The sequence below is a fragment of the Delphinus delphis genome, chromosome 9, assembly GCF_949987515.2.
Source record: "Delphinus delphis chromosome 9, mDelDel1.2, whole genome shotgun sequence".
Taxonomy (NCBI): Eukaryota; Metazoa; Chordata; class Mammalia; order Artiodactyla; family Delphinidae; genus Delphinus; species Delphinus delphis.
Genome location: NC_082691.1, coordinates 67,016,710 through 67,041,288, shown reverse-complemented (window position 1 = coordinate 67,041,288; position 24,579 = coordinate 67,016,710). Strand labels below are relative to the sequence as shown.

At 42.2% G+C, this 24,579-nt stretch overlaps 1 protein-coding gene across 3 annotated transcripts in view; it reads left to right on the top strand.

Annotated features, from left to right (window-relative positions):
* ELMO1 (engulfment and cell motility 1) overlaps window positions 1-24,579 on the top strand; it is a 547,030-nt gene that overhangs the window by 151,407 nt on the left and 371,044 nt on the right. For all 3 annotated transcript variants that reach the window (XM_060020724.1, XM_060020723.1, XM_060020725.1), the window contains 2 exons: window positions 7,736-7,786; window positions 17,443-17,612. In XM_060020724.1, coding sequence (XP_059876707.1) covers window positions 7,736-7,786; window positions 17,443-17,612 — 221 coding nt within the window. The remainder of the gene's footprint in view (window positions 1-7,735; window positions 7,787-17,442; window positions 17,613-24,579) is intronic.

Genomic DNA, 24,579 nt, shown 5'->3' with positions numbered 1-24,579 from the left:
AGAACTGCCTTTCTATGACCAGGCAGGATTATTCCAATGCTCTCTTTTGGTGAAGCTTAACATTCTCCTACGATGGCAAACGGGAAATGCTTGCAGGGTCCATCTCCAATATACAAAGTGAGGCCAAGAATGTTGGATTTAGGGTTGAGAGACAATAAATGAATAACTGAAACACTTGGGCTTGCTTTTAGTTGTATTTCTCTGTTATAAACAATGTTTCAGTGGACATCTTTTGTAAAATGTCCGCCTCTCTGATGTTTCCAAAGGAAAAATTCATAAAATTTGATTTTTAAGGCTTTTATTAAACATTACAAAATAACCCATGAAAAATGTGTCTCTATTTACTGTCCTTCAAGTTATGTGTGGGAGGAAAGGCACATATTTTTGTCATAGAACTTATTACTCACTAGCTTTTCGGTTCTTGGGTTTATCTATTGGATTGTGAACTTGGAGACTGGAGGTGCTCCGAGCCAGGAGTCCTATGGTTGGAGCCTGGGGTCTAACTTAGTAAGTGCCAAGCCCTGCAGTGATGGAGGCAGCTGTGTGTTGTTGGAACCCTCCACCACCTTGCCCAATCTCCTTAACTTACTCCCTTTCCATTCTAATTCGCTGCTGCTGACAGATTTATTTCTCTGAAACATCCCCTTGGTCATAATGCTCAAAAGCCTTAAATGTTTCCTCTTTGTTCATTGTATTGAGAATAAAAGAGAAGTGAAGAGAATTGACCTTGGGTGCTGGGCCTCTTGCTTCCATTCTTTTGATGAGGAAACTAAAGCCAATGGGCTTGCCCAAGGTCACATTGGAAGTCAGTTGGTCCAGGCTCAACCTGGAGCTTCCTTCCTTCCAGTTCACTGCGCTTTCCAGGCTTCCAGACCCCTGCTGGTCAATTGTCCTCACCACCTTGTTGTTCTCCCAGCACAGCACCTGTAGTGAAAGAGAGTCTATGAATACACGTCCGCATCCTTTGACACTCATACTATGTCTCTGCTGGTGCTTATCCCACCGTCGGTATTGCCAGAAAGATCCCCATCACCTTCTGTGCTCAAGGGACTGGCTACTCTGACTGCAAGGTGGATTCCATCTAAATAGTGACCTGCCATTACTTTTTTTTTTTTTTTTTTTTGTGCCACACCACATGGCATGTGGGATCTTAGTTCCCCAACCAGGGATTGGACCCACACCCCCGGCAGTGGAAGCATGGAGTCTTAACCACTGGACTGCCAGGGAAGTCCTATTACTTTTTAACAGATTGGACTCAGTCAATTCTTATCCTAGGGTGTTAGAGGGACACAGATGTGGATTGGGTTCTACCCTGAGCTTTTGGTCCTGGGGCCTGGACACCAGGTAGAGGCAGGTGTGTGCTTACTCCTGCCATATGAAAGTGGCTGAGGAAACAAGCATCTTCCCTGACTTTCTAAAAGGGTGCCTCTTTTTAAGCAGCAGTGAACATCTAATAGTGCCTGTTGCTTTAAGATAAGCATGTTCTTCTCCAGAAAAACACTGTTCTTTTTCTCTGTCTCCTACAAGTAGTTGATTAAAATGCCAAGGGAGGCAGGCATTCTCCTGCTGTTCCTCCCCTTGGTCTCACCACACCCCGTAGACTCCCTGGGCTCCTGCAGGCTGTCTGACCGCTTCGCTCCACTTCTTCCACCCAGGTCTTATTACAGGTAGAAAGAGAGCCAAGTGGTCCGGTCTGTGTTTACACAGCACAAATAAGTAGTTAACAGAATCTTACTTAACACCTGTCTTGTCTGTCTGTTCTTGGTTTGGGGAATTGTGTAAATGGTACATGGATGCTGTGAAAAGTAAAATGATTAAAGAAACACAATAACTGAGAATAGAACCTAGCTAGAGGCTTGAAGAAAGAGTGGAACAGAAGTCAAAGCAAGATCCTTCAAATCCACGGGTGATGATGAGCTACTAACGCCATATGGGGCTGAGGAGTGGGTGGGGGAGGAACGTGGTCCCTGATGGGAAGGACCCCTGGGGGAAGGCTGAAATATTAGTTACGGAAAATGTACATTTAGAATAGTTTGCCACCCTTTCTTCCTTATCCTTTTTCCCCACCTCACCTCTCAGCCTTTTTTTCCTGGCTTTTGCGGGTTCAGATTTATTTTAGGGTATTTCTGTCCTCCTCCTCAAATGTTAGACCTGTAGTCCTCCGTCTAGAGGCATTGCTCTGTAACCTAGCAACCGGCATGTCATATGCGGTCCTCACTTATTTCCTTCAGCCCAGAGATCTGAAGATCATGCAAATAGACACATAAAGGATGGAAAGGATCAGGTCTACATGCAAAATCAGTCTTTGTGATGATTGAGCAATGGATGCGAAGAACAGCCTTATTTCCTAGTAATACATCCAAAGTAAGGGCCTCATCACATCAGGAGAGAGAGACAGTGATAGACAAAGACAGAGCAAGGAGGGGAAGAAGGAGCCCAAGAAAAGATCCTGGAGCTTCCCGGGCTTGTGGGGTTGTAAGTGCCCCCTCCCCCGCCGCCTCCCCCTCCGACCTCCTGCTTTCCTTGCTCAATAGCAGGAAGAGGGGTAGAATTTGGAATTTTTGACCAGGGAATGATTCCTAATTTGTCTGGCTACATAGAAAGTTGGCATACTGAGATAAATTTCAGAGGGAAAAGTATGACAACAGTGACGTTTTTCTTCAGGATCTTATTATCCAGTCCACACAGAGGCCGAGTCACTGAGCTGATTCTGTGAAGAAACACAAAGCCATCCTCTCGAGACGCCTGTGAATGTCAGGGGCTAGCACAGTCTGCCACTGCTGGCTTAGGAGTAACTGGGACAGTGGGGCTTTAGCGGGCTTTCACTGGGCCCCTTGTCATTCTTCCCGCGCATTGTGCGCCGTTAGGACGTTACCCCGCAGAAATGTTCTCTCTGCTGCTTTCTCCTCCTCAGTTTTGAGGAGCTGGCATTAGTCTCGTTTGCCTCACTTTATTACCTCGAATTTCAGAATACTTACTCTAAATGTGATGCATAGTCTTATGAATTAGACTGGGATGATTCTAAACTTCATTGTTCATCAGAATTACTTGGGAGCAGAGTGAAAATATAGAGTCCCAGGTCCCTGAGTGTGGGCTTGGCGAGCTGGGGAGTCCCGGAAATCTGCATTTTAATACTCATGGTGATTCTAGAGCCAATGGTGTGAAGATCCCATGAGAATCGGAGATTAAAGGCTGATTTCCTAGAGAGGGGCATGGGACAGTTTCTTGGCTCTGTGAGTTGATGGATACATTCTTCATTATTGCAGAATCCCCCTCTCCATTTGAAGGGAGGGAGTTCACTTTTATTTTTTGTTCCTTCCCCATGTGCTTTTATATGTCATTTAGTGGTGTTCCTTGTCTGGCCCGAGAGACGTGACCTTGACTCTGTTGAATGCTAATGGATAGGTCTTGTTGAAAGCTGCTTCCCAAAGGTCAGTGGCATAACCTGTTGATGAGGCAAAGCTGGCCAGTGTATTAGTCACCTCACTAAGGGAGAACAGTACCAGGCCAAGCTGTGGCAGCGCCTCGGCAGGTAGAGGTGTATCGGTCAGGGTTCAACGAGAGGTGATGGTCAGTGGGTAGAGGGCGGCAGCCAATGGACAGGATAAGGAAGTACAATCACACACACACCCATACACACACACACAGCCCTTATTGAATGCTTGGAGGACTGCATCAAAGAAGGCCCCTCTGAAACAGACCTAGAGGCCTGAGACTATGATAAAAGAGTGAGTGGCAGCTCCCCAGCCTTTGATGCGGAGCCCGCTGTGTGCCAGACCTCCCTCCTCAGCCATGCTGGTCTGCTGATAGAAGAGGCGTACAGTTGCTAACGGTTATTCTGCTGGATATGTGCTGCTGACTTCCTAAAGTCTTAGACTCAGGATAACATAGATGGCACTATTCTTTTTACTGATTGGATTACATATAGAGAGAGACTAGCTAAAAACAAATAAGCCTATGCAGCACTGTGCTTTTTAGATGTTATTTTTGCACTAATGATACACAGCTAACTTTTTTTCGTGGGTGTTTGCAAGGTGTTTGCCATTCTCTGCTCTAAGCACTTTAAATGGATCGTTTCAGTTAATCCTCAGAACAGCCTTAGGAGACAGGTGCTCTCCTTATTTTACACCTGAACAAACTGACACAAAGGGCAGCTGTGTCACTTGTAGCAGATTCCCCAGGTGAGAAGTGAAATGTGGGTCCAACTGAGACTGTCCTATCTGGAAATCCAACTCTTAAATGATGCTGCAGCGTCTGGATGGAACTTATGAAATTAAGAGTAAGTCCAAGCCTTTTCCTTTGTCTACATCACAAGTTAGACAGCCTTGGAGAGCAAAGGGTGTCATCAGTCTGTGGCAGATGAGGTGCAATCCAGGTGATCTTCCTGATAGAATAGTCTCTGAAGCAGATGTCTCCCATTGCCTATTTCTTTCAGTTTATCTACCTTTCTGTCGGGACCTTAACGTTTTTAATGCATATAATAGTGGCTCTTCTACTTATCTTTTTTATTCCAAAATACAAAATGCTGATTAAGAAACATCTTTTTAGGGAAAAGGAAGAGACAGAGGGCAAATGGACTGCCAACTGGGAAGGGAGGCGTGCTGCTCTCGATGTAATAGTCCAGATCGCTCTCATTTTTGAACCAGATCTAGGCCAGGCACAGATCATCTGTCATGTCTGGTTCTTACTACATCCTCTAAGTGATGACTTGTTCTTCCCATATTAGGGAAGAGAAAACTTAGATCAGAGTGGTTAAGTAGCTCGCACTGAGCACACAAGCTGGTGCGAGACGGAGGTCGTTTGAACCCAGCCCTGCCTGTCAGTGGTTTTAACACTGCTTTTGTTTTAAACAATCCTCAAGACCCTTTCTTCAAAGAACTCCTACTTGGGTCCCAGAAAGTCAGGAGTCAACGTTGCAGGAGCCAACATGGGGGCCTGGAAGTCAACTGCTTGAGGTCACCCCAGCCATACTCCCACCCGGTGCCCCGTGCCCAGGGCATCCCAGGGAACACCTGGAAATCTGCAGAGCATTTGTTAATACCGTTCTTACTTCTTTGCTCTCATATATGTTGACCAGGTGATGAGCTCCCCCCTTGAAGATAAAGGCAAGATCTAGATCTTCTTACCTTTTCCAGAGAGAGCACAGCATCTGGTGTCAGATATGCTCCCCACCCTGATGAGTGTGAGTCCGCCCTTCCCCCTCCATGATGTTGGGCAAATAATTTATCCTCTTGGTAGCTTTGGTTTCTTATCTTTAAAATGAGCATCAAGTTACTATGATGGTTAAATAAGTATTCCAACAAAACCCAAAAACCCTCACCCCAGTGCCTTTCAATAAATGTTAGTTTATTGCTTTTATTAGGAATGCTTCATCGTCACTCCTAATTTTCATGAGGAGAGATTATTGCTAAACCCTCCTGGTTTCTTCATACCCTCTTTCCCTACTTGATTCATTATTTGGGAAGAATAAACTGGGCCCCCTTTTCCTCTTGGGAAGGAACTTGCCTTTGGTCTTACCTCAACGGGTATGTTAACCTGAGGGTTTAGTTATCTGTCTGCTGGTTCTCACTCTCAGCCTTGTGTTCCACAATCACTAATAAAGGAGGTATTTTAGCCTTTCATCTTCTGACTCTCTTTCATTTAGAACCTGACAGGAAAGAGGTATGCTATGTGTCCGGCTTCCTTAATTCTATAATTACTATTTGTGGTCTTCCTCTCCAATTCTCACAGAGGCATAGAATTTTAGAGTTGAAAGGAGTTTTTTTTTAAAAGACTGAAATTCATTTCACCATCTCATACCTGAGCCTGGCTGCCAGGTGGCTATTCAGCCCTTGCCTGCACACTTCGGGTAATGAGGACCTTGCTCTCTCAAGAGGTGGCCCAGGGTGTCTGGCTGGGGATGCTCTAGATTGCGCTGAAATTGCCCGAGGAAGGTTTGGATCCGGCAGTATGGAGTTTTCAGGCCTGAACTCAGTATAAACGTTCAGATTAGGTTTTCTTTGGGAGAGAGTATTGGCCTGAAGCCTGTTCGCTTTCAGATAATTCTTTTACAAAATTCATTTTCCAATAAGTAGTCAGAATTGGCTGAGGGAGAGAGTGAGTGTTCTATGTGTTTTTGGCAGCTCATCCTGAGAAATTTCCCAACAATTCAGCGTGCCTGCTGCATCCTGAGCAAATTCTAGCTTGGGACTTGTCTGAAACGGTACAGGAGAAGGGCCCACAAGGCACTTTATTAACCTCCTGGCCTCAGTGCTCCAGGGTGAGGGATGTGGTGTTGTGACTCCCAGAAGGCCAACTTCTGAAAGCTGAGCATGGTGCGTACTCTGGTGGCCGAAAAGAAAACTACCAGTGAAATTCTCCCTTCAATGCCAAAGATGCTAAGTGAAAGTTTCAAGACACCTCAAATACACTTGCCAGGTGGAGGTGGACCGATTTGGGATCTGCTCGCTCATTTATGCTGTTTGTTCTTAACTTCAACGCAAAATGCAGTAGGGACCAGCAAATGTTAAGAAACCAGGTTCCTTTCTAACCTTTCCTTTAAAAAAGAGCAGCTTTATTGAGATATAATTCATGTACCAAAAAACTCACCTTATAAAGCGTTCAATTCATTGGATTTTACTATATTCACAGATTTTTGAAATCATCACCATAATCAATTTTAGAGCATTTAATCACCCCCCAAAACCCCTGAACCCATTAGCACTCACTCCCAGATCCTTCTCTGCCAGCCCTTGGAAACCATTAATCTGCTTTGTTTCTATGGATTTGCCTCTTCTGATAAATGGAATCATAAACTATGTGGCCTTTGCCTCTAGATTCTTTCACTCGATGTTTTCAAGATTCATCCATGTGGTAGTGTGTATCGATACTTCATTTCTTTTTATGGCCTAATAAGATTCCATTGTATGGATTTACCACATTTTGTGTATCTAGTCATCTGCTGATGGACATTCAGGTTGTTTACACTTTTGGCTATTATGAATAACGTTTCTATGAACATTCATGTACACGTTTTTATGTGGACATACAGTTTCGGTTCTCTTGGGTATATATGTAGGAATGGTATTGCTGGGTCATAGTCCCTTAGTAACCTTTTTAAATTGCTTTTTTTAATTGCTGTCCTTGGGCCCCGTATTCCTGTTTTCTGGGTTGATATTCACTTCCTCTGTACTGAATGCTGTCCATGACTTGGTATAAAGAAACAGAACAGAAATAGACTCACGGACTTTGAAAACAAACTTATGGTTCCCAAAGGGGAAAGGTCGGGGAGGGGGGGAGGGATGAGTTAACAGTATGGGATTAACATATACACGCTACTATATATAAAATAGATAATCAACAAGGACCTACTGTATAGCACAGGGAACTCTACTCACTATTCTGTAATAACCTATATGGGAAAAGAATCTGAAAAAGACTGGGTATATGTATATGTATAACTGAATCACTTTGCTGTGCACCCGAAACTAACACAACATTGTAAATCAGCTATACTCCAAAATAAAATTAAAATTAAATTAAACAAAAAGAATTGAAGGGAAAAATATAAAGTTAATACATCTGGGACCCAGTTTAAAGTTCTTTGTGAAATAACTAAAAATTACTCAAGTGAGAATAAACTGAATCATATGAATGCTTATTATATAGAGTCTCTGCTAGATTATATTTACCTTTGTTCTCTTCCTTCCCAAGCGTCCACTCGAAGAGTTACAAAGATTTTTTTTTTCTTTTCCAGAATCGCAATGAAATAAAAAATGGCACTATCCTTCGATTAACCACATCTCCAGTAAGTTGATCTTTGTTTGTAGCTTTCTAGTAAAGTCTTTGATCTGCAGTTTGTTAAAGGGATTATGGGATGTTAATTTTTCACGGTGACTTTTGTGTGAAACAAAAGATCTTTGGACGGTTCTCATATTCTGGACTGGCAGGAATGCCCCTCCTTCTATTTCCCATTACAGAAAGGGCAATTTTTGTTCCAGGTTATGTGCAAGTAAATTGATCTTAAAGTTTGAGTTTGGGGGTCATCTCAGCAATTCTCGTATTACAGATGGGATAACTCAGCTGTACTGATCGGTTTTTACCTACCTGTCCACAGATCCACCTAAGGCCATCTGAACAAATTGAGACAACAAACAAAGGAGATAAAACTAGAGACAGCCCGTTACTTCCCTTTGAAGTCAGAGGGTGTGTCTGTGTGTGAAAGAGAGAGAGTGTTTAAGCATTTTCTAGTTTTGGTCAGTTATTATGACAATTCATAAAAATATAGTTTAAAAAATGTTTGCCACTTAACGCTGTTTCACTGACAGCTGATTCTAGGAAAAAAAAAACCAAAACACTTTAAAGTCTTCCAGATAAAAGCTGCTAAACAAAATGCTGCAGTATATTTAGATTACTATAGCTGACTGTGTTGCTTATCTTGATCTTTCTTGCTGGCTTATAGATACTTTGGGTAGTAACATTAGCATATTTAAACTACGTAGTTTTCACAGTGCATTTTACCGCTCTCCTAAAAAATAATCTGCACAAAATACACCAAGTGTTACTATTTTCACTTGCATATGTGATGAAAACTGTGTCTAGCTCTCATTTTCAGTTTCCACTGAAGCCATGTGGTAGGCTAAAAATAAATTTAAAAATTGGGAAAAGCATCTGGCTAAAATTAAATTGTGGGTACTGTAACCACCACAAATTCTTCTTGTCGAAAATTACATTAAGAGAGGCTTACAAACTCCTGAACATTTTACCCAGTAACATTTCGAGCCTAAACACAGTGATGGACTCCATAAGAATATGCCGCTGGCGTTGGCTGAAGTGTCTTTTGGTACCTTCTTTTCCACTTAATGGGAATTATGATCCATACTCACTTTTCAGTGGCTACATGATGAGCTGAGACATTTTTGTCTGCCTTAGCATTGATCTTCTTACTTTAGTCAGCATGAATTCATGTTAATTTGACCTTTAGAGACCATGGTTTCATTTGGGTTTTGTAGTTCCTATTTATCCTGCTGAAATTATTCACCTGCTTGATGGGCAGAAAGAGTACACCTTGCCTTTTGTTTCGTCTCAGAATTAGAAAGGCACTGCTTTTTGTTAAAAATCTAGGTCTTCACTAAATGAAGTCAATTCTCTTTTTTATTTGCCGTGGGTTCATGAACAAAATTTCTGCAGCGCTAAGCTACCCCTTGAAAGAATGTTAGGTGTTGGGCAGGGTGGAGTTTGTCAGCATCTGGAAAGTCAAGTACTAACACCATGGCATGACTTGGCATCACTGGGGACAATGGAGCTTGTGCCCTTCATATACCCAGCACGGTGAATGGAGAGATGTGAAAGCCAGTGCACAAGGCAATACTATACGATGGAATTCACTACAAGAGATTGGTTTACATTTTCCAGAGGACAGTGGTCCCCAAACCTGAATCGTTGGTAGAATTTTTAAAATGCTGATGTCTGAGCCTTTAAAGAGAAGCTGAATAATGGTATCTAGGAATAGGGTCCAGGCACCTGCAGTTTAAGTAAGTATTTATGATTTGACTGTAGCCACAGGGTATAGAATTGGGAATTATACTATAATCAAGGTAGTTTGGATCTGTAAACTTCACTTGTTGCTGGTTGATATATTTTTTTCTTTTCTTTTTTTTTTTTTTTGCGGTACACGGGCCTCTCACTGTTGTGGCCTCTCCCCTTGCGGAGCACAGGCTCCGGACGCGCAGGCTCAGCGGCCATGGCTCACGGGCCCATCCGCTCCGCGGCATGTGGGATCTTCGCGGACCGGGGCACGAACCCGCGTCCCCTGCATCGGCAGGCGGACTCTCAACCACTGCACCACCAGGGAAGCCCCTGCTGGTTGATATTTTAAAAATTACTTTGTGTTTGACTGAAAAATATGGGTCAGCATATGCTAACTCTTTCACTTTTTACATACACAATAAAAATATATTAAAAAAATATATTAAAAAAATAGCTGTCTCTATTAAATTTGCTAGGAGGTATTAGAGTACCATAAAGAAACTGGCAAGCAGTGCTGCGCTAGCTTTTACAAGTCCTTTCGTCTACCTCAGCTGAACTCTCCCTGTAGCCAGAAAAGACGCACACATGCCCACACTCGATACACACATGCATACACACACTCTTGTTTTAGGCCATGTGCAGCTGGGCTGAGTCTCACCTCCACTCTATCAGTGATGGTATTTTTGTTGATGGATTTATTTTCAGTCCTCCTCTATATAGAACTATCCTTTCTGGATTGTTCCTAACAAAATAGGGCATTAATAAGAGAAGATCGAAGAAAACAACCTGCATTTTTATTCTTTTAAAAGTCCGACACTTGGGTGATGGTCTTCCTCTGCATTGCACATCTTTAGACAGTCTCTCTAGTGACCATCTTAAACATGTATCTTTTGTAGGTGTCCTATCCTTATCCATCTCTCCAGTATCATGAAAATCTAGCCATGAACATACTCAGGGAATGTGTACAAATGTGTGTGAATTTCTGAGCATTTCAGGGTTTGGAGACCTTCAGATTGTGCAGCTAAGTAGTGTGCCCTTGTACCTGCCATGATAATAATACCTATGGAAATCTAACCTGAGGTCACGTGTTGCATAAAGCATATTTTACATAAATTTTGGCTAGTGTTCCTATTAGAAGAAGCTTGCGTTCCCAGACCATTGTTTTCACTTTCCTGAAATTTTTGTTTTTAAAAGTTTTCACAGTAAATATATTTGTAGTCTTGGAGTGTGGAAAGCCACTCTAAGTAGGGCACAAAACCCAGAAGTCATAAAGAAAAAGATTGATAAATTTGACTACCAAAAAATAAAAACAACCCTACCAAACCTTCCTGTTTGGAAAGAATTCCAGAAACAAAGTCAAAAACAGCAAATTAAGGAAAACAATTGGCAACGTGCATGATAAATAGAGGCCTAATTCCTCAATCTGCAGGATCTCTTATGAATAAATTAGCTGCCCCCAAAGCAGATGGCCAAAAGCTATAAACAAAGATGATTTCTTTCTCTCTCTTGATCTATAAATCTCTCTATATAGTCTATCTATAGATATATATAGATAGATGGATCTATATAGATCTATATATGGCTATTTAGCTATAGCTGTATAGATCTATATAGATATAGATACATATGAAAGAAAAAACTCAATCTTTCTCTCGAAAGAGATGAAAATCTACACTCCTAGATAATCAAGGTGTGAGGCAAAGACGCTGTGGTGTCAAGAGTGTAAATTGTAAATACAGCCTCTTTGGAGGGCAATTTAGCTGTATCCACCCAAGCTTAAAATACATATGTCGGGGCTTCCCTGGTGGTGCAGTGGTTGAGAGTCCGCCTGTCGATGCACGGGACACAGTTTCGTGCCCTGCTCCGGGAGGATCCCATATGCCGCGGAGCGGCTGGGCCCGTGGGCCATGGCAGCTGGGCCTGCGCGTCCGGAGCCTGTGCTCCGCAGCGGGAGACGCCACAGCGGTGAGAGGCCCGCGTACCGCAAAAAAAATAAATAAATAAAAATTAAAAAACAAACAAACAAACAAACAAAAAAAAATATGTCTTTGTCCTAACAATTTTACTGCTGGGAATTTATCCAATAGATAGACTCACAAAAGCACTGCAGGACGCACACACACACACACACACACACACACACACACACACACGCACACCATACACACCCATACAGGGCTGTATGCATCATTGCTTTCAGTAATCAAAAACTGAAACCTGTTAACTGTCTATCAGTTGGGACTAGTTAAATGCATTAGGTAATAACCATGTGATAGAATACTGTGTAGCTGTAAAAAAGAATGTGTTATGCTGCCTCAGAGGCATCTAAAAATTTTATTAAGTGCAAAAGCAGGTTGCAGAACATTGTGTATGGAGTGACAGCATTATGCACAGGGAAAGGAGGTATATATGTATGTTGATAAAAGGATAAAAATGATTCTCAAGGGGCACAAGAAACTGTTAACATTAGGCTAACTTTATTTATCATTTTATAACTTCTGGTAGTACTTACATATTTCTATACCATGTGCTGGTGTTATTTTTAATTAAATAAATACACACACAAATACATATCATAATGTCACTACAGTATACAAGAGGTGAATCATAACATTCCATGCTAAAACCATTCCAGTATTCCAAACTATTAGATTTTTAAGAGCCGTTTTATATATGACCCGAGCTCTTCTTGCCTTTTATCCCTCATTTGGCCCGTGTGGACATATTAAATAAAACTGCTGATCAAGTATCTACTGTTGCTTTGTCAGCTCTAAGCATAACCCTGCCTTTCTGTTTTCTCTCGTTTGGAGAAATGATATTAGAGGCATCTGGGTCAGAGGGCTTGTCACACTGATTTTGGGGGCCAGTTACCCTAGCTAAAAGAAAAGCAGTGTTATCTCACTCTCTCTGTGGATTCAGGTTACCAGAGATTCTTAACAGGGAGGCCATTAAAATTTTTGGAACCAATTTCTCTCCACGGAGCTGAGAAACTTGAAAAGAATTGTAAGCTGTCTTAAGTTCTATTTCTCTCCATTGCCCTATGAGCCTAACTCAGAAGAGAAGCCAGTGGAGGCTTTTAGGCAGAGGAGTGACAAGATCACTCTGGCTGCTGCCCAAGAACAGACTGTAGGTGGCAGGGGGACAGGTTAGGAGTTCAGTGCAGCAGTCCTGGCAGGAGATGAAGATGGTGCGGGCTGCCTGCGTTGTAAGGATGCGGAGGGTCTGAAGGAGTGTTAGAGGGCAAGCGCTAGCACTTCCTGATACTTTGGATGTGGTGCCCCTTGAGAGAGGCTGCGAGGATGGCCCAGTATTTGGGCACAATAAACAGTAGTGTTGTTTACTGGAACAGAAAGTTTGGGAAGGGGAAAATGAAGAGTTCGAGATGCCTGTTATGTGCCCATGAGCACAACATGTCAACCAGGCAGTTAGGAATGTGTGTCGGGCAGCCTGGAGAATACAGGTGTGCCAGCCATCACAGGTACGTGGCATGGAAGGCCATGCGCCGGGTGAGGTTGTCCGCCACAGGGAAGGCAGGGCCCTGGGCACACTCTCAGGTTTGGAGGAGGAGCTGGCCAAGAAGCCAACAGAAGAAAGTGCCTCAAGGAGAAAGAAAGGAACACTTAGGTGTGCTGAAGGCTGCTGAGACAGTAGGAAGATCAGATGAGCGAGGAGGGTGTGCTGCACAGAGGTGTTGGTAGCATTATGGAGCTGCTGTCCGTGGAGGTAGGGGTGAGGGTGGAAGCCTCGTGGAGGTGAGGAGAAGAGAGAGTATGAGGTGAGGTGAGTTGCAGCTTTAGACCCACTCTTTGTTCCAGAACTTTTGCAGAGAGTGGAAGCAGTGAAATGAGGGCCTGGCTGGAAGTGAATAGATTGGCTCAATGTACAAAGGTTTGTACATTTCTGTTTGTTCTTTTAAGACAGGACCAACCTATTAGATATGTTTGCAGCTGGAAATGATCCACTGCAGGGAGAGAAACTGATGTAGGGGTGAAAGGGGGACAAAACAGAAGCAGAATACCTGAGAAGGTGAGAGGGTAAGGGCTCTAGAGCTGCAGGGAAAGATTGACCTTGGATAGGAAATAGGGGCCGGGTGCATAGAATCAGGAAGAAGCAAAGCGTGAGAGTAGAGACCTTGGGCCGTGTCCTTGGAAATAAGAAGATGAAGGAACTCTGGCTGTGCTTTTTGAAGTAGGAAGGTGCAGGAACTCCTGGCTGACCGCTTTGATTTCCTCAATAAAATGTGAGGCAAGATCACTGGTGTGAGGGAAGCAGGGGATGGGGGAGTTTAAGGAGAGAAGAAAAGGTGTGAAGGAGTCATTTTGGAGGGACATAGCAGACATTCTAGGAAAGCGTAGTCTGGTTGCTGGGCAATATTGAGTGTACATTTGAAAATATCTGTGAAACCTGTGATCCTAAGGACATTTTAGATTACTTCTTAATTGGTATCACGGACCCGGAACCATTCTGGAAGTTTCTTGGGAATAATTTTAAGTAGGACCTTAAAGAATAGAGATGGTAAATACCTGGCACACCTGTACCATACATACCCATTCTGTGTTCACCTGTGATCACTCGGAGGCTGTTTCCCTCTGAGCCCGGGCCCAGAACTTTCTCAGTCCAGGACATTAGGCAGTCACACTGAGCTGTCTGAGGGGCTCAAGGCGAAACTTGTTTTCTATCCTTAGCACAATTCCAGAAAATAAAACTTACTATCTGATACAATCACCCATATAGCTGCTAGACTCTTTTCAGTTGTGCTAACTGCTTGAAAAATCAGAACTAAGGTTATTTTATTTTTTAATAATGTAGATTTCCCCCCAAACATAAAAATATTGCAGACTCATGGAATATTTGAAAAGTGAAGCCTGCTACAAAACATTATGTAGAATATTACAATTCATAAATAACAATGGGTCATATCTTGATTTGTTTCCTTGGGTTGTATTTATGCAGATATGTGTGCATAATATTCATTTATTTCTTCAAGCACTTAGTGGAATTTTTTTGAACTCCTGGTAAATGCCAGGCTCTGTTCTAGGTACCGGAGATAAAGTGGTGAGCAAATCTGACATACTTCTTCTCCTTTACGTTCCAGTGGATACACGCCCACACCCATACACATATACCTCTGCCCCTCAAACAAGAAAATATATTTGCATCCTCCCCTTTCTCCTAATATTCCATCATGAAGATGTGCCCATGCTATCCTATATTCTCTGAAAGTTTCATTTTTAATCCCATATGATATTTCATCCTATGACTATATCATGAGTTTTTTAACCATTGTCCTATTGTTGAACATTTTGGTGGCTTCCAGGGTTTGAATCTAATGCTATTTTTAGAGCTCCAAAGGTACCACACATCTGTCTAGATATCTAAATGCATCCTTTCAGTCAGGGATGCTCATCACCACCCAGGATTCCTCCAGCTCCGCTGCTCATGAACTCCTTAGGCCGCCTGGCCCAGTCGGCTTGCCTGTCCTCACCTCCTGCCACTTTCGCCTTTGCTCTCCAACCCCAGATACATTGGTCCTCCTTCTGTCCCTCCAGACATGACGGACTTGTTCCTCCTGTACCTCCTTTGTACTAACCATTCCTGCTGCCCAGAATATCTTCCTCGGCCCTTGCCTGATGTGCCTGACTCCTTGTCAATCAGATCTCTGCATCAATGTTGCTTTTTAGGTTGCTTGTCCCTGAAAACCACTCCATCTTAAAAAGCCACCCGTCACTATCTCATTCCTCTTTTAGGTTTTGCTATGAACTCAGTGATATTTAATTTCTTACTGTTAATTTGTTTTATTGTCTGCCCCCCACCTCGAGGACGTAAGCTCCAGGAGGGCAAGAAGCTTGCCTCCTGTTTGTTGCAGAATCCTAAATATATAGAGCAGCGCCTGGCTCAGAGTAAGCTTCCAGGAGTATTTGTTGAATCAGTGAGTGAGGATTCTGTCTTTGATTTTGAAGGGGCATAGCTGCCCAGGCTCTATCTTAGCTCCAGCATGGACAAGCTGTGTGACCCTGGGCAAGTTACTTAACTTCTCTACACTTCCATTTCCTTTGTAAAATGAAGATAATGAAAGCTCCTGCCTGATAGATTGAATGAAGTCCTTCAGGAAGATATTTTGAATAGTGGCTCATAAAAAACACTAGGTGGGAATTCCCTGGCAGTCCAGTGGTTAGGACTCCGCACTTTCACTGCCGAGGGCGGGGATTCGATCCCTGGTCGGGGAACTAAGATCCTGCAAGCCACGCAGCGCGGCCAAAAACTGAAAATCTCTAAGTAACTGTCAGCTGTTTTTATTAGTGGTATTAACAGCACCAAACACTATTAATTATGACAATGAAATCATTTTTGAGTCCTCATTATTATCATAATCTCTATAGTAAATGCAGACTTCCTGCTGGGAGAAAAATGTATTTTTCAAGGAATTCAAAGTGACTCACTTGGTTTAAATATTGTATGTTACTGTTAATGCTGTATCTGCATTTGAAAATTTTGGAGAATGGTACATCTTTGAACAATGTAGAAAGATAAATAAAGTGATTCTCCCTTTCTAAACAATGGAATTTAGGGTTTGAGCCGTTTGTCAGCTATATGGGTATCAGTGAACGAGTAGGAAAGGTTCTTATTCTCCTGCACCTTCCTTTGCTTCCTTCTTCTATTCTAGTTTCTGATGCAAAATGTCAAGTTTTGGTTATAATTACATGGGAGACCATAGTATATGTCTCTGACCAAGTGATAGCAGTATGGGTTTCATCTGTCTTGGTCACTGAAGGATTGCATTGGTTTCCCTGCTGAATCCCCTTCTTTCTGCGGGGCTGCTTCCAGGTGACAGTGAAGGGAAGCTGGACAGGGAGGAAGGGGGCACTTGGGGTGGAGTGCCTTTGCTCTCAGTTCCTGTGTGGGTTCTGTTTTTTCTGCTCTGCAATCTTAGCCCTCTTATAGTTCACATGGGGCTCCTCTGATATTTCTAATCAGTTTCTGTTTGGGAGAAGATGCCTCATTGTTGGGGTCAAATATACCTTCTTCCCCTTTCTCAGAAATATGACAAGTTTCAAAGGAGAATATGAGAATGGCAGAGTGCTTCAACCATTGCAGTTTTGAGTTAATAACTACAAAGATATTCAGTTATTTCTATTAAGCAAAAACACAGGCAGAAAAATTTATTATCTTATTTTTCCTACCTTCTGTCCCAGCTGAAAGGTAGATATGGAAACCTTGACTGGGTGAATGAGAAATACAGAAGACACATTATTATCTAGAAGTTCAGCTCCTCCAGTATACTTCTGTCCTGCATGTAGAAGCAACATGCAAATGCCTTAAAAAGGGGAACTTTAATTGGAGACAAAGCTGCTAATTTGGTTGCCTAATTATTTAGGCAATAGCTAATGCACAGTGAAACACGAGTTGTTGAAAAGTGGAATTTACAAGCCGCATTGTGCTGTGCTGGAAGACTTTCCGAAACCCAGAAAGATGATTTGGGTGTCTAATGAAGCTTTTAAACATTGTGTGTAGGCAGTTATTACTCAGAGTATTGACGGAATGGGTGAACATGCTGTATAAATTTGTGTAATTGCTTAATTGAGCAAATAGCTTTCTGTCATTTATAGATAATAATTTTACTTAAAAAGTAAACATTCTCCCCTCCGCACTGCCATACCCGCTCCATTTCTGGGGTTTTACTGTTCTTGGGTTCTTGCTTTTCCTTGAGATGGGAATATGGGTCCTGTCAAAAGAGGGCAACTGATTCCCGCTGTGAAATTGACAGGCATTGCCTGAAGGTGGAGTCATTATGATTGGAAATCTGCCCTTGGTTTGTAATACTCATCTGGTCTTGTGATTTTGGCCTTTGAGTCTTCATTTCTCAATGAGATGTTAATATTTTGTCTGTTGTGGTTTCCTCCGTGAATACTGTGCTTTGTTTTTGTCCCCGGTGAGGCTCAAAACGCCCACCAGCTCCATGAACGAATCCAGTCGTCGAGTATGGACGCCAAGCTGGAGGCCCTGAAGGACTTGGCCAGCCTCTCCCGGGATGTCACGTTTGCCCAGGAGTTTATCAATCTGGATGGCATCTCTCTCCTCACGCAGATGGTTGAAAGCGGCACTGAGTAAGCATCTTTTACCTAGACTTCCAATCTGTCCTGTACTTTGTAATGTTTTGGGTATTTGTTACTTTTCTTGTACTTGCAATTTCTAGTTTTAAATGCCAGGAATTGTCTAGGCTCAGGGAAAAAAAAATGGCGTTTAAGATAATGTGTGGTCTGTGGTTTCGTAATGTATCACTATGTTCTCCACCCACCAACTAGCCATTATCTAAGACAATCTCTGAAATTTTAGATTTATAAGGAAAAATATTAGTCATTATCTCTAAGGGCCTTTCCAACACAAATTATAATTCTTCAAAATATAAATCCCTCACATCCTTTGCTTATCCCTAAAAAAAGATTTCCTTCCCTGACTCCATTTTTTTAAAAAGTTAGAATACCTCCTTATGTTTCAAAGTCTTAAACCAGGTCAAAATAACATCCCTGAAGTAATTTTTTTAAAAAATTAACACTTGACTGATGAAATACATGTCCTTAATTATTTATCATTAAGTACAATAAACATTTATTAGGTACCCATTGTGTGCAAAAAAGTGGAAGTTGGGAAAATTTTAAATGATGTGAACCTTGCCATCTAAATATTTATGGAGGCAGAATTCAGTTGAGGTACAATTCCTCCTGAGGGCTGGGAGTCTAGAGGTTGGACCAGTTACATCTCATGGAACCTTATAGGGGGGTGCGGGGGGAGGTATCAGTGAATGGGCCTTGAAGGAGTTTGAGTTCTACCATGAGCAAGGAAGGAATGGGCATTGGGGAGCTCACCTTCTCAGGGTAGGGTTTGATCTCTGGTGTGATTCTCTGGCTACAGAGCCAGATGGGTCTAGCTTTTACATGTGTGGACAGATAACTCCCTTGACCACAGAATACCAGGGTAGGGTCCACAGGACACTGCTCATTTCCGTATAGTCAGGTGCAACTGGTGAAGACTGTTAGAGCATGCCAGTTAGAGCATGTGAGAATGCTGAGCCAGCTAACTACATAGTAATTTGCTAAATAAATAATGTGCAGAGTTGAGATAGGCATTTGTTAGGAAAGAATAAATAGCACTTAGAATTGGGGTGTAAACCTGGGCCAGTTAAATCTCTCTTCAGTACGTGGTGATTTAAAGAATGACCTGCTGACTGTACATGGTAGAGACCTATCTTGACCCACTCCCTTCCTTCCTTCCTTTCTTCCTTCCTGTCTCCTCCTACACTTGGCATTATTTAGCCTCTGTAGTTGGCACTAATGAAGATTCTTTTTTTCCCCTCATTCAAAGAGAGCATGTTTTATAACAGCAAGAATATCTCCTGTATAAGAATGTTCTCTAGAGTTCGGAGTTGGAGGCCTTCATAAAGAAGTAGAGAAAATATCTAGGAGTGAATGGGGGCAGGGGAGTCAAATCCAAGAGGACTGGCAGGCAGGACTGGGTGATCTGGAAAGGCTCAGTTGTAAACAGGTATCATTTATTTTTTTGATGATGACTAAAACTCTGCTCATTACATTTTTGGCAAACATCAGCTTAGAGTAGGGCAGAGAATCTCAAATCCTGGGTGTTACCAGAATCCAAAGTGGTTACTGAAAAATTGGGGTTGGAGCTTGAAACAGCTTGAGGAAAGTTAAATTAGTTTAAGGATCCAGGAGACTGGCCCAAGGAAAAGGAGAAAGAGGGTTCTGTCTTTGTTGGAAGCTCCAGCTGAAATCTAGGGTAGCGCGTGTCAGATCCCTCGTTCCTTGTTACTAGTGAGCAGTGGATTGCGAGTTGTGATTGCAACCACCTTCCCTGGTAACTGTGGACAACTTCATGGGACTGCCACATGTGGTAGACCCCTCTTCACGCCCACCACTGCTTCTGGTGGGACAGTGAGCCCTGGGAGCTTCTGCCTCCATCACATTTACAAGGTGTTAGATAAAAATGTAAAACTGTCCTCATGTTTATTGATTTATCTAAGTCCCAGCCATTGATGTATCAAAAACACTGCATCGGAGCCAGTCATAATGGAACCTGCTAATATTAGGTGGTTCTGCCACAAATACCTAAGTATCCAGGGGCTTAAGCTCTGGAATATTCAGAATGACATTGTGTTAATACTTCCAAATTTATCAGAATTGCAATTAATTACAATTACAGTGGTACATACGCTGATAGCCAGAGTCCATGTGATATGCGCCCTGAATAGAGGACTGGAGCTGAGCTCCAGTACCTCTGGAGGTTGGCAGTTATATATTTGACAATGAGGGAAAATGCATGTTAGGGGCTTTACTTTTTTAGTTTCTCATTATATTTGTTTGCTAGTGCTTCCATAACAAAATAGCACAGACCAGGTGGCTTAAAGAACAGAAATTTACATTCGCACAGTGCTGGTGGCTGGAAGCCCAAGATCAAGGTGTTGGCAGGTTTGGTTTCTTCTGCAGCTCTCTCCTTGATTTGCTAATGGCCACCTTCTTCCTAAGTCCTCACATCATCTTTCCTCTGAGCACAAGCATCCCTGGTGTCTCTTTGTGTGTCTAAATTTCCTCCTCTTATAAGGACACCAGTCAGATTGGATTAGGACACACCCTAATGACCTCATTTTAACTTAATCACCTCTTTAAAGGCTCTACCTCCAAATACTGTCCCATTCTGAGGCACTGGGGGCAGGGATTCGACATATGAATTTGGGGGGGGGGACACAATTCAGCTGATAAGACTCATCAAAGGGACACTCCCACCTTGTGCTCCAGAAGAGAAAGAGTAAAAATACTATGTATTGTCTTGTCAACATTAGGACTTTTCATCTGTGCTGTTGCCTTACTCTATAGTTCATCTTGACTTACTGAGTGACCCAAAGACTGATCACTGGGGACAGGAGGTCTGAATTATATCTCTATGTTTCACATGTTAATACTGAATTTACTTTATGTGGACCACAGTAACTGAATTCTTTTTTTCTATACTGTATCATCCTCATTAATATTTTAATTATTTATAATCTGTAAGCCATCCCAATTTGTTACATGCAGCCAGATTTCAGACAGATGAGCAAAACTCAAGACCAGATCTTGGGTGAGTTCCGGTTTGCATTGTCTCTTACACTTTCCCAACACACTATGTTACTGGGAAGGGATGATGTCTCTCTGAATCACCTTAGTGTGTGCCCTCATCACCATTTTATATAAGTTATAGGTCATGCTACACTTAGGGATGGAGGAAAGAGGGCACTGGTGCTGTACAACCTCCTCCCTTCCTTCTGCAAGGTCCTGCAACTCATGCTAAGAAGCTGCTCATTTAATGCACAGCTATTTTCAGATCTTTTGCTCAGATGAAAAAGAAAAGAGAAAGACACTTTTCTTAAAAGGAAACCCGGCTTCTCAATTAAACTTAAACAAGACTTTAATTAATTAACAGGAAACCTCTGGAATATAAACGGCACAAATTAAATAGACCCTACAATTTGGAAGGCATTTACTTATGACTCCTGGGCAGACTTCCAGCTGGGAAGGGCAGAGGTTTCCTGAGCAGGACCTGTGGAAATTTTTAGGAAACACTGAAGAAATGTAGCTGGAATTTTTCTGCTTACTTTGAGCTGTAATGAGATTCAAAGATACACTTGCCAGTTTGCCATTGCCCAAGGCTGAGCTTTTAAAGGTCTCTCTCCAGCTGGTACCAGGAGCGATGATGGGGGGAAAATTAGCCACAAAGGAGCAAGGGGAAGTGTCACTTTGGCAGAACACAGTGTCTAAAACTTGAATTTTAATCTTTCCATTCTTGTGGAATTTTGAAATTCCATGTCTAGTTTCAGCTTGAAACATCGATGTAGAAGCAAATAAATTTGTGGGCAAACTTGTTTCCCCAACCTGAGCCAGGAAATGGTGCCCATTAAGGAATGGGCAGTGGTTTTTTGTAAAGATTTCTCTGAAATTATATATTTTATTTTATTTGAAAGAAAAAATATTGTACCTGCAACTCTAAATCCATTGTAGTGAATAACACTACTTTTCTTTGGGTTTTAACAAAACACTGTGTTCTTTTTCTATGCTGCTATGCACATAGACAATTGGACAGTTTACCCTGTGCCCTTCTACTGTTCACCCATCAGAAGAACAGGGGGAACATTTCCAAGAATGAAAGGATCCTTATAGTTTCCCACTTGGCAACATGACAGGAAAATTATGCCCTTGGAATATGAGTAAGCAGTAGCAACACTCTGGCAGAAAAGTTAAGAGTGAAAGAAATTAAATTCACATGTTTACGAAAAACTCATTTTTTTTGAATTAGCTTTTTCTCCTTAATAAAAAAAATACATTTATTGTTTAAAAAATAAGTGTAAATAAGCAGAAGGAGGAGAATAAGAGTCATTTGTAATCTCCCTTTCCAGAGACAAATATTTTTAACATCTTGGTGTATATTGTTTTTGTATATGCTTTTAGATACACACGCACACACATACACTGGCTTTACAAAAGTAGAATTATATTATTCATGCTCTCTGTAGCCTGCGTTTTGTACCTAACAATATTCCCACGTGGTTAAATATTATTCCCCTCATCATTTTTGTTATCTGCCTATTAATTCATTTTTAAAGCTCTGTTGAGGTACAATTGATATGCAATGTAATAGGAGAATTTCAAGGATATGCAGAGTAGAGTTAACCATTCCCCTGTTGTTGGATATTTACACTGCTTTCAGGTTTTTTCAGGATTATGAACATTCTCTCATCAGTTTTTCTTTCAGCAGAATCTCTGTGAATATTTTTTCTGTTGGAATAAAATTCCCGATTCAGAGGATATACACATGTTGAAGCTGTGTTAAATTAAGAACAGCCCCATAGCTTGTTGACGTGTCCTAATTTGTACTTTACCATTCATATCGGGGGTATGTCCATTCCTAACACCCTGGGCAATACTGGGCTGGCGTTTCCTTAGGGATTCTAGCTTTCCTAAGAAAAATAGCAGTGAGGTATTTGAGGAGCTTTCACTGATCTGGGGAATTTATGAGTACTTTTTATTTGCTTGGTTGGTCATTTCTCCGAAATTGGCTGTATTAGGAACAGGTCAAAGAGTCCCGTAGTTGTTTTAGAGATATGTAAAGCCCTTAAGTAATTGTCTTAAAAACAAACCACATTTGCTGTATAAACTATCAATCCCCTCCGCATTCTGTCATATAGATGACGCAGATGAGGATGTTTGGGTGTATGTATAGCTATGTGTGTTTGTGTTTATAACAATTGTCATTGTTAGCACACGAACAGTTTCATATTAAACTTCGATTATTCAGATCGTTTCCTCCTGGCTGGAATCAGAGCTGTGACTGTTTCTCAGGAGATGTGAAAATTGAGTTATGACCTGAATTAAGCACCCTGAAATGATGTCTTGGCTTTGATGTTGCCTGGCACCCACACTTGAGGATGGATTTGTAGGTTTTATTCATTTAGCAAAGTATATATTATTTAAGTGCTGAATATTCCTGACACTGGGTTAGGCACATGGGTGTATGTGTGTGCGTAGAAAATACAAACATGCATGACAGTTTGCGACTACGTGTGACATTTTTTGAAATTTTGTCTTCACACAAAAGATGAATTTCTTTTTTGAAAGTAACTTTGTTAACCTCCGCGGACATGGATTGTTGGCTCTAACTCATGCTGTCGCTTCTGAGAATTCAGTGTCTCTTATAATCCTTGGTTGTTCTGGAAGGTCCAGGCCAGGCCAAATTCATCAGCGACTCTTTGCCAGCCGCCAAGCACAGGTCACACCATGTGTGTCTTGCACTTCACCTCGGACAGAGGCCATGGGGAGGAGCAAGTACCTCCCCAGACAGAGTCGGAAAGAACCTGCTCTGTGTGGTCTGTGGGCCCCAGCTGAGAAGCCTGCTGCGTCTTCCCAGCTCCCTCTGTCTGCTCTCCTGGAGCTGCAGTTAGCAGAGCTCAGGGAGTTCCAACTGCAGCAGCCCTTCTGGGGCCCTGCCAGAAATTTGCATCACAAACGCTAAAGGGGCCAACCGTCTAGGGCTTTGTCGGGGGTTGTGTGGCAGAAAATCCCTTATGCTGGAACTCCGCCTGGCCATCCCTTTTTGCTTTGTTTCTGTGTCTTTGTCTATCACTCCGGTAATGGAAATGAGAAGGGGTCACACAGCCTGTTTAAAGAAGAGATTATCTTCTGCTCGGGAAGAGATGCCATAGCTTGGGCTGAGGTGAGGGGCTTCTGATCACTGTGAAACATCAGTCTTTCGAGAATCATTTGTTCTCCAGATATGTTTCTTTTAAAGTGAGTATATATTGAGAGAGAGAGAGAGAGAGAGAGAGAGAAACTCAGTTAGGAAAACAGACATCACAACAAAAAGTTCGTCTTCTGCTTACGTTTACTCTGAAGCCAAAGTGAGGAAGTGGAGAAGTAAGAAACACTGTTTAGGCAATGAATTTCTTTCTGCACTCTGGTCAGGGAGAACTTTCTAAGGCCAGGGTCTGCTACAGGGGGTAGAACACATAGATAAGCCTAAGGATGCTCAGGCCCTAAGCGAGAAAGTTATTTTGGAAAATTGCAGTGACTGCTTTATATGTTACACACATCCCACAGCATTAATTTTGTAGCAGTTCTGTTAAAAGATTAACTGAGGCATATTAAAAATTTTTAGAGTGTATTTGAGCAAAAATCAGTTAGAATCGGTCAGTGCCAAACTGGAAGTGGTTAGGAACACTCTACCCACCGGGGCTGGTGGGGGAGAGGGGAGACTCTTGTAGAGAAGAAGTGGAAGCAAAGCAAGGGAGTTGTTGGATTAGCTGTAGTTTAAAGTCTAGTTGGCTGTTTGTGATTGCTTGTCCTTAGGTTTCCATTTCCTAACCTGGAGGCATTTGCAGGTTTAGGGTTTTAGATTGCTTTTACAGGCCTCCAGAGCATTAGAGCCCCTTCGGTCTAAAGGCCTCCTTGTTCAATTAATTTAACAGTTCCAGACTTAATGGAGAAGTTGCAAGATCAAGTTTCACCAGTTGTCCTGTTTGTGTCCTTTACAAAG